General features: G+C 39.5%; 1 protein-coding gene and 1 pseudogene across 26 annotated transcripts in view; both read left to right on the forward strand.

Moving 5' to 3' along the window:
- CDC42BPA (CDC42 binding protein kinase alpha) overlaps nt 1–21,612 on the forward strand; it is a 343,482-nt gene that overhangs the window by 141,576 nt on the left and 180,294 nt on the right. For all 26 annotated transcript variants that reach the window (XR_016219088.1, XR_016219086.1, XR_016219087.1 and 23 more), the window contains one exon: nt 19,761–19,854. Coding sequence is in view for 23 of the 26 variants with exons in the window: in XM_051820822.3 (XP_051676782.1) it covers nt 19,761–19,854 (94 nt within the window). In the remaining 3 variants the exon portion in view is untranslated. The remainder of the gene's footprint in view (nt 1–19,760; nt 19,855–21,612) is intronic.
- LOC138844993 (transcription factor BTF3 pseudogene) lies at nt 20,754–21,377 on the forward strand (annotated as a pseudogene).

Consider the following 21,612-nt stretch of genomic DNA (forward strand, 5'->3'; position numbering starts at 1 on the left):
TAACAGTAGTGGGGGCAGGGTGGAGAGGCAGGCATTTATCTTAGCAGTTAAGTTGCTGATTGGCATGCCTGTGTCCCATTTTCCATTTTAAGAGTGCCTGGGTTCAATGCCCATATCTGGCTCCCAACTCCTGATTCCTGCTAAGACTGACCATAAGAGGCAGTAGATGATAGCCAAAGTAGTTGGTTCTCTGCTTCTCAGGTGGGAGACCTTGGTAGAGTTCCAGGCTCTGGGTTTAGTCTGCCTCAGCCCCACCTGTATATGATTTTGGCGAGTGAACAGTGGATGGAGGCTATTTACCTGTTTGCCTCACAAGTAAAAACTTTAAGGGCCAAAAAACATTCCTAAAACATTAAAATTCATACCACAGGAGCAGGCATTTATTAGCATAATTATTAAGATGTCTGTGTCCCATATCAGAGTGCCTTGGTTTTTTTTTTTTTTTTTTTCCCCAGCTCAACCTGGTCTCCCATGGGGTGCAGGGCCCAAGCACTTGGGCCATCCTCCACTGCACTCCCGGGCCACAGCAGAGAGCTGGCCTGGAAGAGGGGCAACCAGGACAGAATCCGGCACCCCGACCGGGACTAGAACCCGGTGTGCCGGCGCCGCTAGGTGGAGGATTAGCGTGTTGAGCCGCGGCGCCGGCCCCAACTTTCCATTAATGTAAATACTTGAGAGGCAGAAGTGATAGCTCAAGTAATTGGGTTCTTGCCTCCCACTTAGGAGACCTGTGTTGAGATCCTAGCTCCTGGCTGGCCATTGAGGACATTTGGGGAATCAACCAGTGGATGGGAGCTCTTATCACTCAGGCTCTCTCCCTTCCTCCCTCTATCTGAAATAAGTAAATTTAAAAAATTTTGAAAAGTAGATGAGGATAACTGGGAGAATTTAAGTAATTATTTTTTTTTTAAACTTTTATTTAATGCATATAAATTTCCAAAGTACGACTTATGGATTACAATGGCTTTCCCCCCGTACCGTCCCTCCCACCCACAACCCTCCCCTTTCCCACTCCCTCTCCCCTTCCATTCACATCAAGATTCATTTTCGATTATCTTAATATACAGAAGATCAGCTTAGTATACATTAAGTATGGATTTCAACAGTTTGCTCCCACACAGAAACATAAAGTGAAAAATAATAGATGATTTTTTTAAATGATGATGAAATCAGAGCAGACCTATTGTCATGTTTAATCCCAGTGAGAGTCAAGTTGGGAATTGATAATTTCTTTTTTTTTTTTTTTTACAGAGGATCAGTTTAATATGCATTAAGTAAGGATTTCAACAGTTTGCACCCCCATAGAAACACAAAGTGAAATATATTGTTTGAGTACTCGTTATAGCATTAAATCTCAATGTACAGCACATTAAGGATAGAGATCCTACATGAGGAGTAAGTGCACAGTGACTCCTGTTGTTGACTTTACCAATTGACACTCCTGTCTATGGCATCAGTAATCTCCCTATGCTCCAGTCATGAGTTTCCAAGGCTATGGAAGCCCTCTGAGTTCTCTGATTCTTATCTTGTTTAGACAAGCTCATAGTCAAAGTGGAGGTTCTCTCCTCCCTTCAGAGAAAGGTACCTCCTTCTTTGATGGCCTGTTCTTTCCACTGGGATCTCACTCGCAGAGATCTTTTGCCAGAGTGTCTTGGCTTTCCATGCCTGAAATACTCTCATGAGCTTTTCAGCCAGCTCCGAATGCCTTTAGGGCTGATTCTGAGGCCACAGTGCTATTTAGGACATCTGCCATTCTATGAGTCTGCTGAGATTCTCACTTCCCATGTTGGATCACTCTCCCCTTTATTTACTCCATCAGTTAGCGTTAGCAGGTACTAGACTTGTCTATGTGCTCCCTTTGACTCCCAGTCCCTTCACCATGACCAACTGTGAACTGAAACTGATCACCTGGAACAGTGAGATGGCATTGGTACATGCCACCTCGATGGGATTGAATTGGAATCCCCTGGTATGCTTCCAACTCCACCACTTGGGGCAAGTCAGCCTGAGCATGTCCCAAATTATACATCTCTTCCCTCTCCCATTCCCACCACCATGTTCAACAGGGATCACATTTCAGTTAATTTTCAACACTTAAGAATAACTGTGCATCAATTACAGATCTAAACCAGTCACATTAAGTAGAACAGATAAAAAAAACTACTAAGAGGGATAATGTATTTAGTTGTTCATTAACAGTCAGGGCTATGCTGATCAAGCCACCATTTCCCATAGTGTCCACCTCACTCCAACAGGTTTCCCTCTTGGTGTTCAGTCAGTCGTCACCGATCAGGGAGAACATATGGTATTTGTCCCTTTGGGACTGGCTTATTTCACTCAGCATGATGTGTTCCAGATTCCTCCATTTTGTTGCAAATGACTGGATTTCGTTGTTTCTTACTGCGGTATAGTATTCTAAAGAGTACATATCCCATAATTTCTTTATCCAGTCTATCGTTGATGGGCATTTAGGTTGGTTCCAGGTCTTAGCTATTGTGAATTGAGCTGCAATAAACATTAGGGTGCAGACCGCTTTTCTGTTTGCCAATTTAAATTCCTTTGGGTAAATTCCAAGGAGTGGGATGGCTGGGTCGAACGGTAGGGTTATCTTCAGGTTTCTGAGGAATCTCCAGACTGACTTCCATAGTGGCTTGACCAGTTTGCATTCCCACCAACAGTGGGTTAGTGTCCCTTTTTCCCCACATCCTCGCCAGCATCTGTTGTTGGTAGATTTCTGCATGTGAGCCATTCTAACCGGGGTGAGGTGAAACCTCATTGTGGTTTTGATTTGCATTTCCCTGATTGCTAATGACCTTGAACATTTTTTCATGTGCCTGTTGGCCATTTGGATTTCCTCTTTTGAAAAATGTCTATTGAGGTCCTTGGCCCATCTCTTAAGTGGGTTGTTGGTTTTGTTTTTGTGGAGTTTCTTGATCTCTTTGTAGATTCTGGTTATTAACCCTTTGTCTGTTGCATAGTTTGCAAATATTTTTTCCCATTCTGTCGGTTGTCTTTTCACTCTCCTCACTGTTTCTTTTGCAGTACAGAAACTTCTCAGTTTGATGCAATCCCAATAGTTGATTTTGGCTTTGACTGCCTGTGCCTCCCGGGTCTTTTCCAGAAATTCTTTGCCTGTGCCAATATCTTGAAGGGTTTCTCCAATGTTCTCTAGTAACTTGATGGTGTCAGGTCGTAGATTTAGGTCTTTAATCCATGTGGAGTGGATTTTTGTGTAAGGTGTAAGGTAGGGGTCTTGCTTCATGATTCTGCACGTGGAAATCCAATTTTCCCAGCACCATTTATTGAATAGACTGTCCTTGCTCCAGGAATTAGTTTTAGATCCTTGATCAAATATAAGTTGGCTGTAGATGTTTGGGTTGATTTCTGGTGTTTCAATTCTGTTCCATTGGTCTATCCATCTGTTTCTGTACCAGTACCATGCTGTTTTAATTACAACTGCCCTGTAGTATGTCCTGAAATCTGGTATTGTGATGCCTCCGGCTTTGTTTTTGTTGTACAAGATTGCTTTAGCTATTCGAGGTCTCTTGTGCCTCCATATAAATTTCAGCACCATTTTTTCCAGATCTGAGAAGAAGGTCTTCGGTATCTTGATTGGTATTGCATTGAATCTGTAAATTGCTTTTGGGAGAATGGACATTTTGATGATATTGATTCTTCCAATCCATGAGCATGGAAGATTTTTCCATTTCTTGGTATCCTCTTCTATTTCTTTCTTTAAGGTTTTGTAATTTTCATCGTAGAGATCTTTAACGTCTTTGGTTAAGTTTATTCCAAGGTATTTGATTGTTTTTGTAGCTATTGTGAATGGGATTGATCTTAGAAGTTCTTCCTCAGCCATGGCATTGTCTGTGTATACAAAGGCTGTTGATTTTTGTGCATTGATTTTATACCCTGCTACTTTGCCAAACTCTTCTATGAGTTCCAATAGTCTCTTAGTAGAGTTCTTTGGGTCCTCTAAATAAAGAATCATGTCATCTGCAAAGAGGGATAGTTTGAGCTCTTCCTTCCCAATTTGTATCCCTTTAATTTCTTTTTCTTGCCTAATAGCTCTGGCTAGAACCTCCAGAACTATATTGAATAGCAGTGGTGAGAGTGGGCATCCCTGTCTGGTTCCAGATCTCAGTGGAAATGCTTCCAACTTTTCCCCATTCAATAGGATGTTGGCTGTGGGTTTTTCATAGATTGCTTTGATTGTATTGAGGAATGTTCCTTCCAAACCCAGTTTGCTTAGAGTTTTCATCATGAACGGGTGTTGTATTTTATCAAATGCTTTCTCGGCATCTATTGAGATAATCATATGGTTTTTCTTCTGCAGTCTATTAATGTGGTGTATCACATTGATTGTCTTGCGCACATTAAACCATCCCTGCATACCAGGGATGAATCCCACTTGGTCTGGGTGGATGATCTTTCTGATGTGTTGTTGCATTCTATTGGCGAGAATTTTATTGAGGATTTTTGCATCTATGTTCATCAGGGATATTGGTCTGTAATTCTCTTTCAGTGCTGCATCTTTTTCCGGCTTAGGAATTAAGGTGATGCTGGCTTCATAGAAAGAATTTGGGAGGACTCCCTCTTCTTCGATTGTTCTGAATAGTTTGAGAAGAATTGGAGTTAGTTCTTCTTTAAACGTCTGGTAGAATTCAGCAGTGAATCCATCTGGTCCTGGGCTTTTCTTTGTTGGGAGGGCCTTTATTACTGTTTCAATTTCTGTCTCAGTTATGGGTCTGTTTAGGTTTTCGATGTCTTCCTGGTTCAATTTAGGCAGGTTGCATGTGTCCAGGAATCTATCCATTTCTGATAGGTTTCCCTGTTTGCTGGCATACAAGTCCTTGTAGTAATTTCTGATGATTCTTTTTATTTCTGTGGTGTCTGTTGTTACATTTCCTTTTTCATCTCTGATTTTATTGATTTGGGTCTTTTCTCTTCTTTTTTTAGTTAGTTGGGCCAATGGGGTGTCAATTTTGTTTATTTTTTCAAAAAACCAGCTCTTCGTTTGGCTGATTTTTTGTAATGTTTTTCTTGATTCAATCCTGTTGATTTCTTCTCTGATTTTAATTATTTCTCTTCTCCTACTAGATTTGGGTCTGATTTGCTGTAGGTTTTCTAGATCCTTGAGGTGAATTGAAAGCTCATCTATTTGGTGTCTTTCCAATTTCTTGATGTAGGCACCTATTGATATAAACTTTCCTCTTAACACTGCTTTTGCTGTGTCCCATAAGTTTTGGTATGTTGTGCTGTTATCCTCATTTACTTCCAGAAAGTTTTTGATTTCTCTTTTGATTTCTTCTATGACCCATTGTTCATTCAGGAGCATGTTGTTCAATCTCCATGTGTTTGCGTATGCTCTAGGGATTCCTGAGTTGGTAATTTCCAACTTCATTCCTTTATGGTCTGAGAAGCTGCATTGTATGATTCTAATTCTTTTGAATTTGCTGAGACTCGCTTTATGGCCTAGTATGTGGTCAATCCTAGAGAAGCTTCCATGTACTGCTGAGAAGAATGTAAAATCTTTAGCTGTAGGATTGAAAGTTCTGTATATATCTGTTAGATCCATTTGGGCTATAGTGTCGTTTAAATCTACTGTATCCTTGTTGATCTTCTGACCGGATGATCTGTCTATTTCTGAGAGTGGAGTATTGAAGTCCCCCAGTACTACTGTATTGGGGTCTAAGTCTCCCTTTAAGTCCGTTAATAAATCTTTTAGATAAACTGGTGCCCTGTAGTTAGGTGCATATACATTGATAATTGTTATATCTTCCTGTTGAATTGATCCCTTAATCATGATATAGTGTCCCTCTTTGTCTCTCTTAACAGTTTTTGTGGTAAAGTTTATGTTGTCCGATATTAAGATGGCTACGCCCGCTCTTTTTTCATTTCTGTTGGCATGGTATATCTTTTTCCAGCCTTTCACTTTCAGTCTGTATGGATCTTTGTTGGAAAGATGTGTTTCTTGTAAGCAGCAAATAGATGGGTTTTGTTCCTTAACCCAATCAGCCAATCGGTGTCTTTTAACTGGACAGTTCAGGCCATTCACGTTCAAAGTGACTAATGATAAGTGGTAACTTTGCCCTGCCATTTGCCAAAGACAAGTTCTAATATATGCTTTGAATTCCCTGTGATCTTTTGCTGTGAGGTTTCCTTCCTTGGTTTCCTTCCTTTACCTTCTTTCATATTGATGACCGTGTTTCTGTGTTTCTGTGTGTAACACATCTTTAAGCATCTTTTGCAGGGCTGGACGAGTGGCAACAAATTCTTTCAATTTCTGTTTGCAATGAAAAGTCTTTATTTCACCTTCATTCACAAATGATAGCTTTGCAGGATATAATATTCTGGGCTGGCAGTTGTTCTCTCTTAGTACCTGGGCTATATCTCGCCATTCCCTCCTAGCTTTTAGAGTTTCTGATGAGAAGTCAGCTGTGAGTCTGATTGGAGATCCTCTGAGAGTAATCTGACGTTTCTCTCTTGCACATTTAAGTAATTATTAACTGTTTTCAATAACCAAGTTAGTGGTCATAGTGTAATTGTCAAAATTTTGAGATTGTTATATATATAATGTGAAATTAAAAAGTGATTATAAAATAGTTGATCTCCTATATCCTTAAAAAGTAGGATTCTTGTTGTGCAAGAAAGGAGGGTTGATATAATATAGAAGATGATAACTAGAAACCCTATTGTCTTGAATTTGAATCGATGTATTAGTATGAACTTCTGTAAGTGAAAATGACTAGAAATAACTACCATCCCTATTGACATGTTATAGTCCTTAAATATCACTTCCCACCGTGTGGGAGCAGGCTTAGAGAAACTGCTGATTCTAGATCTAGGTTGTAAGTATGTAAGATGAGCCTGTTTCTCTCTTCCTCCCCTCTCCCCCTCCCTCTCCTCCTCTTTCTCTGTTTCTCTCTGTAAAGATTTGTTTATTTATTTGAAAGAGAAATCCTCCATCTGCTGGTTCATTCCCCAGATGACCACAACGGTTTGGACTGGGCCAGGCTGAATCCAGGAACCAGAAGCTTTATCCAGGTCTCCCATGTCGGTGGCAAGGGTCCAAATTCTTGGGCCATCTTCCATTGCTTTTCCATTATGCTTTTCCATTAACAGGAATCTGCACTGGAAGTGGTGCAACTAGGACACCCATAAGGGATGACTCTGTCACAGGCAGTGGCTTTACCCGCTCCTCCACAATGCAGGCCCTGAGCCTGGTACATCTTGTCATACCAAATAGCAAGTAAAATTTCAGAATTTCAGACACTTTCAGAGTCATGTCAGAAGGATTCAGGAGTCAAATAGGAAAGTCAAATAGGGGTAATAGTAAAAGCAAATTGAAACCCATCAAATATGTTTAAATTAGTGAGTTTATGATATTTATAAAACAGATTCATTCAATTTGGAACAACTATATTGGTACTACAGATTGTCAGAAGACTTAGGAATCTTATTCCCAAGCACTTTTTTTTTTAAAAAAAGACTTATTTATTTATTTATTGAAAGGCAGAGTTACAGAGAGGCAGAGGCAGAGAGAGAGAGAGGTCTTCTCTCCACTGGTTCACTCCCTAATTGGCCACAGTGGCCTGAGCTGTGCCCATTGGAAGCTGGGAGCCAGGAGCTTCCTCTGGTGCAGGGGCCTAAGGACTTGGGTCATCTTCTACTGCTTTCCCAGGCCATAGCAGAGAGCTGGATCGGAAGTGGAGCAGCCAGGACTCTAGCTGGTGCCCGTATGGGATATTGGCAGTGTGCGTGGCAGCTCTACCCACTAAGCCACAGTGCTGGCCTCTCCTAAGCACTTTTGGAAGTGGAATGATTGTGAGTCTGTCTTTCCACACTTCTATCTTTACTCCCTCCTTTTCTCACTGTCTGCCTGTTCTATTATAGATTTAGGGAATTTAAAATATAATGTATAAGATGGATTTATGATGGTAATTGTTATTAATCTCCTCTCCTTAATGTTCATAATGTTTTATATAATGTGGTTAACTCTGAGATAAAATCTCCTAATACATTATAGAAATAGTAATAGAAATAGATCAGTCCTATTTTAATATAATTTGTTGATGGAAATATCACATATTTTAAAGTTTTTTTTCTTGTTTCCTTTGTTGCATAAGAATTTCATGAAGGATAGGAATGTTTTGGTCCTTCACCAGAGATTCAGGCTGAGTTCATCTCTTTCAACTCAGATTTGTGGGTATGATTGAACAGTTATCCTCTTGGTATGTGTAAAACGTTGTTTTTACAATGAATTACAAATACTTTGAGGTCGGTGGCTTACTCAAAACTCCTTTAAGTCTTTCAAAGGCCCTGGTCACATTTCAAAATTGGAATTTTTTATGCTGTTAATGGAAGTTATTTGTAGAATGTCCTAAAATTGCTAAGAACTAACTAATGTTATAGTTACATTTTTTTTAACACTAGAACTTACAAGTGATCTCAGGATGTATACCGTTATGGAATTGTATATAAAGTTATTGTATGGCAATCAGTTTGCTATTTCAGTACCTGTAAGGAGTTTGAGGCAACTATAAAATTAGAAGGAACATCGCTAAAAGAGTACTGTGACTTCTGACACATATTCCAAATTAAGTAGTGATCCCCAAAATCACCCTTGTTCTCAAACTATGAGTTGCAAATTAGGGAGAAGTTCCAAAAACTATCCTCTGTTTGGATAATTTTGCAAGATTCACAAATTCACTTACAAACTGTTGTAGTCATGGCTTGTTACATGGAAGGGACACAGATGTAAATCCATTAATGGAGAAGTGCATAGGTTAGAGTTCAAAAGTACCAAAGACAGTTACCCTCATACTTTCTCGGTAGTTAGGATAGCTCAGCATACATATATGAGTGTGTGCATGGAGTGTTGCTAACCAGGGAAGCCTGTCTGAAACTTGGGTTTATAGTTTTTTGGGAGGTTTGGGAGGACTCACCTACTGTCTGTGTGACTGGCCTTACTCTTCAGCCATTGTTAGAAATTGGACTGGTACTTTTAGTCTCCAGTCTCTTTTAGAGGCAGAGTTTAAACTGCATGGTCCAAATGAAGTATACTTTTCATAAGTTATATTGTTAAATTGTTTGACAACCAAAGACAGGTCAGTTGTATTCCAATAACGTAGAGATCATCTTCCAGTAGGTGAGGAGAAAGACCACATCACTCTGGTAAGATTAGTTCTTTAACATTCAGAACCATTCCCTGGTCTTTTGCCAAGACTTTTAGCAAAACAGACATATTTGTCTGGATATCTGCCTTTAAAAGAGCAGGACTGCGTCTTAGGGAACACCAGCATTAAGAAAATGGGAATCACTTTCCTGGGGAAGGAGGAACCAGAAAAGTAAACTGGGAAGAATTGGTTTTAGTGGGAAGAAATAGAGGAGGAAATGGTATAGCTGTCATAATAAAATCATTATGGATCTCAGACTGAGAAGATTTTCCTGGATTTGGTAATTCAAAGGTCGTGAGTCGTCATTTAAAAAAAATATTTATTTGAAAGAGGGAGATTTTTCCATCCACTAGTTTACTCTTCAAATGGCCACAGTGGCCAAAGATGGGCCAGGCCAAAACTAAGAGTCAGGATCTCCATCTGGGTTTCCATTGTGGGTGCCAGAGGCCCACGTGCTTGGGCTATCTTTCACAACTGTCCAAGGCAAATTAACAAAAATCTGAGTTGAAAGCAGAGGAGCTGGGGCTTGAACTGGCACTCCAATATGAGACATGGGTGTCCCTTTGCTGTTCTAACTTGCTGAGCCAGAAGGCCTGTGCCATTAGTCATCTTAAAGAATGTATTCAGTGTAATGATTGGGAATAGAAAAGCCAGAAAATTTTTTGCACATTTTTTCAAGCACTCAAATTCCTTTTAAAATCTGATTATACATTTTGTTTATAATGTACAAACAAGAAATTAAATAGGAGAAAATGCATTAATGATAGATAACTTTATGCGTATTGTTGTGTGGGTGACCCTTGGCTAAACTTTGTTCAGGTTCTTGTCTCCATTTATGAAAGAATTCAAGGAGGAGATGTAAAATTGTACATGAAAGCAGGATTTATTTAAAGGAAAGGAAAAGTACACACTCAAAGATTAAGTTCAGGCAAGTTTGAGAGGGAAAGAACATGAAACAAAAAACCCTTCAAGTTCAGGCCATTCTTTTATACTATTGGAAGACATAATGGGTGGTATCTGGGGTGGGGCTTAATGGAATATTCAGAGGGTCGAATTTGGGATGGGGCTTGAATGCTGCTCATTTCCATGCCCTTTTTGAGAAATCTCAGAAGTGTCACAGCCTCAGTTCCATGGGAGTTCTATCTATGGTAAACTTATTAATGACCTAAAGGTCATTGTGGGGATACAGTCTGCAGCCATATCAGATATTTCCAGCTACTGCTAGTTCTGAGTTTTCAACATTGTAGAGCTTGTGGTTTTGTTACATCAAAGTGAGGCTTGAAGGAACACAGAACTTGAGAGTCAGCAGTGCATAGAAAGGGTTGTAAGGAGACTGGAGTTTAGGTAGTCAGTGCAGGAAAAGGGAATTTGGTTGGTACCAACTGGGCTGTCATTTGCCCTGGCCATGCTTTTTGCATCAGCTGGCCAGGGCTTTTGTATAGGCTGGCTGGAGCTATTGTCATTTGGCTGTGGCTGCTGTCTCAGTTCCTTGTTCCTATCTACCTACCTGCCCATATCACTGTGATTTTAATTTATAAAGGATTTTTCGGGGCCTGCGCTGTGGTGTAGCTGTAGCATCCCATATAGTTTGAGACCCAGCTGCTCCACTCCTGATCCAGTTCTCAGCTATGGCCTGGGAAAGCAGTGGAAGATGGCCTAAGTCCTTGGGCCCCTGCACCTGGGTGGGAAACCCAGAAGAAGCTCTTGGCTCCTGGCTTCAGATCAGCGCAGCTCTGCTCTGGTCATTGCAGTCATCTGGGGAACGAACCAGTGGATGGAAACCCCCACCCCCACCCCGTCACTTGCTCTCTCTGCCTCTCTGTAGCTCTGCCTTTCAAATAAATAAATCTTTAAAAAAAAAGGATTTATCGAATACTTACTGTAAAATATTTTCTAGGAGGCCTTTAATTTTTTTCTTCTTATGTAGCATTTCCAAAACCTTGTGTCAGTGATCCAGTTACTTGCAGAATTTAGGTACCCTTGTTTGATCTTGGCCCCTCTAGATGACAGAAAAGAACTTTTTGGGTTTGACAGCACTGTTAATGAAGTTTAAATGTAACTTTTTATTTTTTTAAAGATTTATGTTATTTCTTTGAAACACAAAGTTACAGAGAGGGAGATAAGGAGAGCGCTTCTATCCACTGACTCATTCCCCAAATGACTGTAAAGTCCTGGAGCTGGGCCAGGCTAAAGCCAGGAGCCCAGAACTCTGTCTGGGCTCCCACATGGGTGCAGGAGCCCAAGCACTTGGCTCATCTTCCTTTGCTTTCCAGGCATATTAGCAGGGAGTTGGGTTGGAAGTGGAGAAGCCAGGACTTGAACAGGTGCTTATATGGGATACTGGTACAGGTGGAGGCCTAACCCAGGGCGCCACATGCCAGCCTCGATTGTTTTCTACTCAGTTTATACTGGAGAGCTCTATCCCTCTTCCACTAACTTGACTCTCTCTCCTCCCAAAGTTTGAATGAACTATCTGTGCTTTTATACTCCTCAGAATGTCCTTGTGGGGTAATTAAGAACATTCTTTACTCAGATGGTGGTTGTTGGTCAGCAGAGGCATCCAGACTCTCACAAACTTTAGGAATGTGAAACTACGGACTTTGTTCATGTTCGCCTACATTTTAAACCTGGATTGCCAAAAGAATTATCTCTGTATAGGTTAGGACCAGTTAAAATCATATTGTATTTTGTATTCCTTCTTTCCAAACATTTTCCTTTTTGCCACCATCAAATTAGATTTAAATGAAGATGATAGACAGTTCTGAAGGGAAAAATGAAGCCATAAAAGGCTAAGATGTAGTCATTAATTGAAAATAGAGGGGGTCGGCCGGCGCTGCGGCTCACTAGGCTAATCCTCCGCCTAGTGGCGCCGGCACACCGGGTTCTAGTCCCAGTCGGGCGCCGGATTCTGTCCCAGTTGCCCCTCTTCCAGGCCAGCTCTCTGCTGTGGCCAGGGAGTGCAGCGGAGGATGGCCCAGGTGCTTGGGCCCTGCACCCCATGGGAGACCAGGATAAGCACCTGGCTCCTGGCTCCTGGCTCCTGCCATCGGATCAGCGCGGTGCGCCGGCCGCAGCGCGGCGGCCATTGGAGGGTGAACCAACGGCAAAAGGAAGACCTTTCTCTCTGTCTCTCTCTCTCACTGTCCACTCTGCCTGTCAAAAAAAAAAAAAAAAAAAAAAAAAAAAAAAAAAAAAAAATTAAAAAAAAAAAAAAAAAAGAAAAAGAAAATAGAGGGGGTCGACACTGTGGTGCACTGGGTTAACACCCTGGCCTGAAGGTGTGGGTGCCAATTCAAGACTCAGCTGCTCCACTTCCAATCCAGCTCTCTGCTATAGCCTGGGAAAGCAGTAGAAGATGGCCGAGGTCCTTGGGCCCCTGCTCCCGTGTGGGAGACCCTGAGGGGGCTCCTGGCTCCTGGCTTTGGATTGGCGCAGCTCCAGCCATTGCGGCCAATTGGGGAGTGAGCCAGCGAATGAAGATCTCTCTCTCTCTCTCTCTCTCTCTCTCTCTCTGCCTCTCCTCTCTTTGTATAACTCTTTCAAATAAATAAATAAATCTTAAAAAAAAAAATAGAGGATGGGACATGTTTTTCTTTGTGTGAAGTGATAAAGTACATTAACTTACATTCATGTTAGGCATTCCTTATGCCTGGTAATTTAGACCATAGTCAATTCCAGCTAGATGGGAAAGTCATTTTTTCTTCTATGCTGTGAATTCTTTAAATTCTACTTCATGTCAGCATTACACTTTGTCTCAGTCCATTCCAAAACACAAATAAAACCTAAATATTTTCAAAACAGCAGATTACTAGGAGGCATAGCTCATCCTCCTAAGAGCTCATTAATTCAGAAAGTTAAGAATGTTTCCATCTGCCCAAATAGTGACCATTTTAAGAGCTAACAGACTCCCTTTTCAGCAAAGGAATAAAATGAGGGAGGATGTGGAATGAGTCAGTAGATAACATATTACATTAAATGTATAGTTGTATTCACTGTTGGACAAGCAGAGACCAATTAGTATTGCTACATTATAGTGTTTGTCTATGATCTTGATACCTATTAATAAGCTATTTTGGCTGAGAAATATTGCTGACTACAGTGATCATAGTGGCTTACTCATACCCCAATCCCCTTTTTAAAAAGATTTATTTATTTGAAAGGCAGAGCGACAGAGAGAGAGAGAGAGAGAGAGAGAGAGAGAGAGAGAGAGAGGGAGGGAGAAGAAGAGAAAGCAAGAAAGAGACGGACCTTCCATGTGCTGGTTCACTCCCCAAATGTTCACAACAGTCAAGTCTTGGTGGGCCACCCAAAGCCAGGAGCCAGGAACCCCACCTGGGTCTCCTGTGTGTATGGCAAGGGCTCATGCCTTCCCAGGAGCATTTACCCGTGAGCTGGGTCAGAAGCAGCACCCCAATAAGGGATCTCAAGTAGTGGCTTAACTCACTGCAACATAATGCCAGCCCCCAGTCAAAACGTTTTTATAATTTTTGATTAAATGACTCATTTTATACACATTTATTTTGATTTTTGATTAATTTTAATCAGGTAGTTCTATGTATAATAAAAATCTACCTTAGGTAGTACCATAAAAATTATATTGAAAAGTGGTCTATCCCCACTACTTTTACATGTGTCCCCAGTGGCAGCCACATTCAGTTCTCTCAAACTGTGTTTTTATTTGTATTCCTCTTTCTACTTTTCCTTCCTGCATTTTCTCATTATGATTTTATCCTTGTTTGTTCTTCTCTATAGTTAATGCTCACATTATTGAAATGTTATATTGTTTATTGCTAAATTAGGAAATGCACTCTAGTTGTTTCTTTGTAACTAGTTGTAACTGTTGCTAACAGCCTCTATTTTTTTTTATTATGTTTTCCCTTTCCTATTCACCAAGTGTCTAACAATCACTTTTCAAGTATTCAGATACATGATATATAGTCAGTTTAGTTTCTGTCTCCCACAGAGTTAGAATTCAGCTTTCTTTGTTCTCATATGTATATTTACTGTCTTTAAAAATTTTAATGACACTTTTTGTCTTTTGTCTTTTCTCACATTCACTGTAGCTTCTGCCTTTTAGTTGTTTGTTTTGTAGTTTTTGGAAGGAGCAATGATAGACATGAACCTTTCCAGGGTAGAGATGAAGGGATAAGAAGAATGTTTTCTGTTTTCTACTTTTATGTAATCCCACTGTGTGTAGCATTATAGTTACTTCAGTATTATGTATATTGTAAATGTTTAATTAATGCTTCTTGAATGCTTTTCTTTATAACATTCTCATCTCATCTCTCACTGTATCCCCTGTCATTTATAGAATCCTTTCCAGCTGCAAATATTTAGTACAAGAACATTATTTGTTGATTTAAGAGAAAATGTGACGAGAGTAGTTTTGATCTTTGGCCCTTTGTATTTTATTGATTTATTGAGTCTATTCACAGTTTTTGAAACTCGGGCTATTTTCCAAAGTGTGAATTTTTTTTTTTTTAATTCAAGTAAGGCTTCCTTATGGTCCTTTTTAGTTGATGGAATGAACGTGTTAACAGAATTGGGTTTATAACATGATTTTCCTGCCAATTCTCTTATGTAACTATACTTTCCCTTTTATGTTGCTTTCACCTTGGAGCTAAGAACATGTAGTGCTATAAAGTCAATCTTTATCCCTTGACCCCTTTCATTGGGTTTCTACTGTGTTGTTAACCTGCCTATGCTCTGAGGTTGTAAATCCTTTCTAGGAAACCCCACCTGATAGTTTTGTGGCTTGTTCTTTTTTCAAAAAGTTAATGCATAAAACTCAGACTGCAGGCCAACAGTTGTTAGATAATCATAGATATCACATCCTTCATCTCATGAAGGAGCCCATCTTTTCATATAAAGATATAACAGTTTTATATAAAAATATTGTAGTTTACTCTTTATTCTTGTATTTTCTTCTCCTGATGAAGAAAACGGTGTAGAGGAAAGTAGAGTTAATCTACATATCTGAAATAGAAATTTATTACAAAAGTTGCAATTAAAAGAAATTTCTCTATTTTTACCATATATGGCAAGCAATTAAAATTTTTAATACATAAATGTAAGAGAAGGAGCTGACGCTGTGGAGTAGTAGGCTAAGCCTCCGCCTGTGGTATCAATATCCCATATGGGCACGGTTCGTGTCCTGGCAGCTCCTCTTCTGATATAGCTCTCTGCTATGGCCTGGGAAAGCATAGAAGATGGCCCAAGTGCTTGGGCCCCTGCATGCACCTGGGAGACCTGGAAGAAAGTCCTGGTGTACCTAGCTTTGGATTGGCCCAGCTCTGGCTGCTGTGGCCATTTGAGGAGTGAACCAGCGGATGGAAGACTTTTGTCTCTGTGTCTCCCTCTGCCTATCTGTATCTCTACCTCTCAAATAAATAAATAAAATCTTTTAAAAATAATAATTCTAGTTGGATTGGACGTGGAGCAGCCGAGACTCAAACCTGCATCCATATGGGATGCTGGCACTGTAGGCAGAGGCTTAACCTACTGCACCACAGAGCAGGCTCCTAAAAATATTTAACCTAGCAAATAATCAAAGAAATCTCGGTAACAATTAGATATTTACTGTTTTTTTTCCCCTATCAGAATGGCAAGGAGTAAGTGACTGATTCTACCTAGTGTTGTCATGGATGTGAGAAACCAGGTACTTTTCTTCAGTGGTTTCTATGTTGAACATGGTAAAATCCTTTTTTCCTTAGCAGTTAGATAATTTCTCTCAACATTTCAAAAATATCTATCATTTAATCCCAATTTAATATGAATTTATCTTAAGGGAAATGTCTGTGAATCCATAAAAATGTATGTAAGGAGTTTCCTTGCATGTAAGATTGTTGATTATAGTGTTTTCCTTAGTACTGAAAAACTGGGAATAATGGAAGTTCTCAGGAGCAGGAACATTGTTAGGGAAATTCTGGCACATACAATGATATAGTATGAAATCACTAAACATTGTAAGAATTGCTTTTTCCAGCAGATATTCTGTTTCATCAAGCTTCTGATTTTGGAATATGCCAATATTTCAAGTACTATAAGAAAAAAATACTGTTTATTATCATTGTAAGTTGCCATTGATTTTAAAATGTACTAATTTCAAACATGTTTGAGTGTAGAAATATGTATGTTTTAGAGTTGATTATTAATTTAGCAGCTACTGTATACAGTGTACTATACGGGGCACTAAGGATTATGTGCGGCGGGTGTATAGTTTATAATAGACATGGCACTTGGTAGCTCTTAGAATATAGAGGGGAGATAACCTTGGTAGCTCTTACAGTATAGAGGGGAGATAAGTATTAATCAGCCAGTTACACAATTAAGTTTTTTTTTTTTTTTTTTTTTTTTTTTTTTTTAAGAGGTCTTATTTCTTTGAGAGGTAGAGTTACAGACGGAGAGGATGGGACAGACAGAAAGGTCTTCCATCTGCTGGTTCATTCCACAGAAGGCTGCAATGGTCGGAACTGCGCTGATCCAAAGCCAGGAGCCAAGAGCAGCTTCTGGGTCTCCCACGTGGGTGTAGGGGCCCATGTACTGGGCCAGCTTCTGCTACTTTCCCAGGCCATAGCAGAGAACTGGATTGGAAGAGGAGCAGTCAGGACATGAACTAATGCCCATATGGGATGCCAGCACTGCAAGTGGAGGCTTAGCCCACTACACCACAGCACTGGCCCAACAGTTCATTTTAAATTACACTTATGATTTGTATATACAGCACCCACAAATATGTAAATTGTTGCTTAAAGTTTTAAAAATAGAAAAAATTAGGTTTGTTTTAGAAACCACCAAGGATGATGACTGTAGAGATATAAATTGGGCACTTGTCTATTCTGAGGCATCAGAAAAGGCTTTCCTAAAGTTAACATTGAATTGCAATTCTGAAGATGTTGGAAGTGAGGTGAGAAAGAGCCTTTCAGAGAGAACAGCATTTGTCACAGTCTTAGTTGGAAAGGTGTATAGCATGTATGTTTAAAGATGAGTAAAGTGTGGATAGAGCCTAAAGCACAAGAGGCGATATCATGAGGTAAATCCAGAAAATATGGAGGAACTTGCATACCAGTTTGGAATTTTATCTTAAGAGGCACTGAAGGGGCCAGCGCTGTGGCTCAATAGGCTAATCCTCCGCCTAGCGGCGCCGGCACACCGGGTTCTAGTCCCAGTCGGGCGCCGGATTCTGTCCCAGTTGCCCCTCTTTCAGGCCAGCTCTCTGCTGTGGCCCGGGAGTGCAGTGGAGGATGGCCCAAGTCCTTGGGCCCTGCACCCCATGGGAGACCAGGATAAGCACCTGGCTCCTGCCTTTGGATCAGCACGGTGCGCCGGCCTCAGCGCGCCGGCCGCGGCGGCCATTGGAGGGTGAACCAACGGCAAAAGGAAGCCCTTTCTCTCTGTCTCTCTCTCTCTCACAGTCCACTCTGCCTGTAAAAATAAAAAAAAAATTTTTTTTTAAAATTAAAAAGAGGCACTGAAGGGGGCTGATGCTGTGGAGTAGCAGGTAAAGCGGCTGCCTGCAATGCGGTTCAGGTTCCATCTGCTCCACTTCTGATCCAGCTCTCTGCTATGGCCTGGGAAAGCAGTAGAAGATGGCCCAAGTCTGTGGGCCCCTGCACCGGTGTGGGAAACCTGGAGGAAACTCCTGGCTCCTGGTTTGGATCCGCTCAGCTCCATCTGTTACAGCCATATGGGGAGTGAACCAGTGAATGGAAGATCTTTCTCCCTCTCTCTGCCTCTGCTTCTCTGTCACTCTACTTTCCAAATAAATATTTAAAAAAAAAAAAAAAACACTGAAAGTTTTTAAGCAGGAGAATGAGGTGAAAAGATTTGTGTGTGCAGGTTATACCATGGCTCTGGAGTAGAAAATACATTGATTAATGGCAAGAATGAATGTAGGGTAAGTTGGGAAGCAATTAAACAACTTGAGCAAAAGTTAATAGCACTTTGACTATAGAGATAGTCGTGGAGATTTAATAAATATTTGTAAGACATTTAGAAGTTAAAATTGATAGGATTTATTGTCAGTGATGTAAATGGAAAGCAGAGGAATGATAGGTTAAGAGACTTCAAGAATGTTTATTTGTTCCCTGACACATCTCATTTCTAGCTTGCATTTCCATTGGCCAAGATGGGGAGCACTAGAAGAGACTGAGATTTTGTTGAGGGGAGGTTATTAAGTTTAATTTGAGACAGTTTGGAATTCTTACAGAATGGGGCATGGGCAAGTTGCTTTATAATATCCTTGCAGGTAAAAATATCCGTATGAATTAAAATCCACAAATTTGTTAAAGAAAACATTGATAATTTAAAACACACAAGAAGACTGAATGAGAGGCAAAGTCAAAAAATGAAGTCAAGAGACAAGTGTTCGAGGGGAAAAAAAGACTTGCAGCTCATATAATGAGTAAAAGGCAATATTCCTAACATAAGAATTATTCCTGGAAATCAGTAAGAGGATGACTACAGTGTAGTAAAATAGGCAAGGGACATTTCCACAGAAATACAAATTAGCTTCAGAGTGTATGGAGAAATGGAGTGTACTGATAGTACAAAACTTAATACTAACTTCATTGCCACTTTTTACCTAGAGATAGGCAAACTGCCCAAATGCAGAATATTTTCACATCATGTTGCTGGGAATGTAAATTGATTCAACTGTTGTGGTGGGCTACTTTGGTTACATCTATCAAAATTTGAAATGCATTTTTTTATGCACACATTTAGAATTTTATCCTGAAAACATCCTTACACCATAGTTTGTAATAGGAAAATAGGGTAGAAAATTCAAGTGTTGACCAACAGCAGATCCATTAAGTAAATTTTGCCATGAGCATATTAGAGGATCTTGTGAATCTATAAAAAAGAATGATGGCTCTAAAATTTGTTGTAAGTGAAGAAATATGTATATTGCTGTGTATAATACATTATTTATATAAAAATAAGATATTTATATGCTTGCTTTTATATACATAACAAAAACTCTGTAAGGATAGTTAAGAAAACAGAGTCATTGGGTTGGCAATGTAGAATGGATAGATGGGAGATGTGAGGAGAAATTTGCAATGTATGCCTTTTAATTTTTTCTTTTTACAAAAAAAAAGTGTTTCAGTTCTTCTGCAAAGTCACCCTTGTTAAACAAGTCCTTTGTGTTGCTATGACCTATAGTACATGAGAATTTATCTGTAGTTAGGTTAAAGGACCAGAAAAAATATTTTTCCCTTACAAATATCAAAGGCTTGCAGATAATATTTTTTATAGCTGTAAGGTAATTATGACTCTTTGTGGAAATTAGGCATACCATTGAAACCTATGTAAATCCAAAGAAAAGATGGCATGATTAATTTAATCTGAATGACAGTTACCAGAGAGGCTTTGTATCTTGTGAAGAATTCTGAAATTATGCGTTTTAAAGAAAGTTTTAATGTGAATCACAACCAATATTTGTATCCATGTGATAATTGGATGTTCTTACAGTGCTACTTTGAAAAGAAATTGAGATTTTTTCAAACAGGTTATTTTACCAAGCAACTAATTATGTTTATTTTTTCCCCAACTAAAAATGAAATATACTTATTTTTTCAGAGACATTAAACCTGACAATATATTGATGGATATGAATGGACATATTCGGTTAGCAGATTTTGGTTCTTGTCTGAAGCTGATGGAAGATGGGACGGTAAATAAATATAAATCTAAATTATTTTGATTGTAGATATTTCCTTTGCTACTGTGTTCTTTATGTTTTAGAAACAGCTGATTTTTGCTATCCTTCAGTCCACTCACTTGTCTATGTTCCATCTCCTTCCACAAAATCACTTCTTCACACTAGGGCATATTTTTAAAGTCACAAGTCATTCTAGCACTTTATATTAATGACCTTAAATATTAATACTATATACCTTTTACGAAATTTTTGTCTGTTCCTTCTTGTCTGTACTCAAGATTTTTTTAGTTTTCAGAGTGATTAAGGAAGCATCTCATATAAGTATATATTCTTTTTTTTTTTTTTTTTACTATTTTTGGTGTAAGATGTGTATAATATAAAGTTTGCTACATGGACAAAGAAATTTGAACTTCCTCATTTTTGTTTCTTTGATCTTTCTTTCCTATTCTGTGAGTGACAGTGTTCAATGAATGATTTCTTTTTTCAGAAGATCTTTTAGGTTGATTTGGTTTCTTGTTCCCATTTGCTTACTTTCTGCTAACTGCAAGCCCTTTAGTTGTTTTCTTTATTTACTTAGAAGTTTCTATGCCCAAATTTTATCCCTTGCGTTATTTTTTTTTATTTTTTAGTATTTACTTTAAATTCTTTTGCTGGTTATATAATAGAAGTCCAAATATATACCAATTTAATTAGCTGAAGTCCCCCTTTTTTTTTGGTACACCTTTATATAATACATTACATGGACTATGAAAATGTCATATTACTCTGAACCAGTAATTTGACTTCTTAAAATTTATCTTAATGAGGGAACATCTTTAAAACGGATTATGTGCTCTTGTGTCCCTGTGTACGAGCTTAATCTCAGTTGATCTGCCTGAGACGGATCAAATAGGGCATGATCCTATTTCTGCATGGACAAGAGGAAAGAAACTATCACAAACCAGGAAAAACTCAACCAATTGCAGGCATAATGCGCTTTGGTGAAAGGAACTGCTTGTACAAAAAGGTGGTTCATACAACAATGATAAAAAATTTTAGTTCTCCTTAAAGAAATTAAGGGTAAACAGCATCTCTGGTATTGAAGAGGTGAATATGTTTACAAACCAATGAACAGTGATCTATTTGAACAATCCTAAAGTTCAGACTTCTCTGGCAGCAAACACTTTTCATCATTATATCATCATTCCAAGACAAAGCTGACAGAAGTGTTTCCTAGCATCTTAAACCAGAGTGGTGCTGACAGCCTGACTAGTTTGAGGAGGCTAGCTGAAGCTCTATCCAAACAATCTGGGGATCAAAAAACACCACTTGATACTGGAGAGAATGATGATGAAGTCGTTCGAGATCTTGTGGAGAATTTTGATGAGATTTCTAAGACTGAGGCAAACTATAATAGAGTCAGCTTGTGAAGAAACTAAAACTTGAAGAAATTAACTGGAAATTGCTATTAAAAAAGAAAAGCAGTCAAAATATAAAAGATTTACTTACTTGAGGGGTGGAGTTAGAGACAGAGAGAAAGGTCTTCCATCTGCTGGCTTGCTCCCCAAATGGCCACAATGGCCAGAACTGGGCCAGTCGAGATCCAGGACCCGGGAGCTTCTTCTGGTTCTTGCACGTGGGTGCAGGGACCCAAGGACTTGAACCATCTTCTGCTGCTTTCTCAGGCCATCAGCTGAGTGCTGGATTGGAAGTGGAGCAGCTGGGATTTGAAGCAGTACATGTATTGGATGCTGGCACCACAAATGGAAGCTTAGCCTACTAAGCCACAGT

Source organism: Oryctolagus cuniculus, chromosome 13 (genome assembly GCF_051225735.1).
Source record: "Oryctolagus cuniculus isolate XC-2025 breed Fujian yellow rabbit chromosome 13, ASM5122573v1, whole genome shotgun sequence".
NCBI classification, from domain to species: domain Eukaryota; kingdom Metazoa; phylum Chordata; class Mammalia; order Lagomorpha; family Leporidae; genus Oryctolagus; species Oryctolagus cuniculus.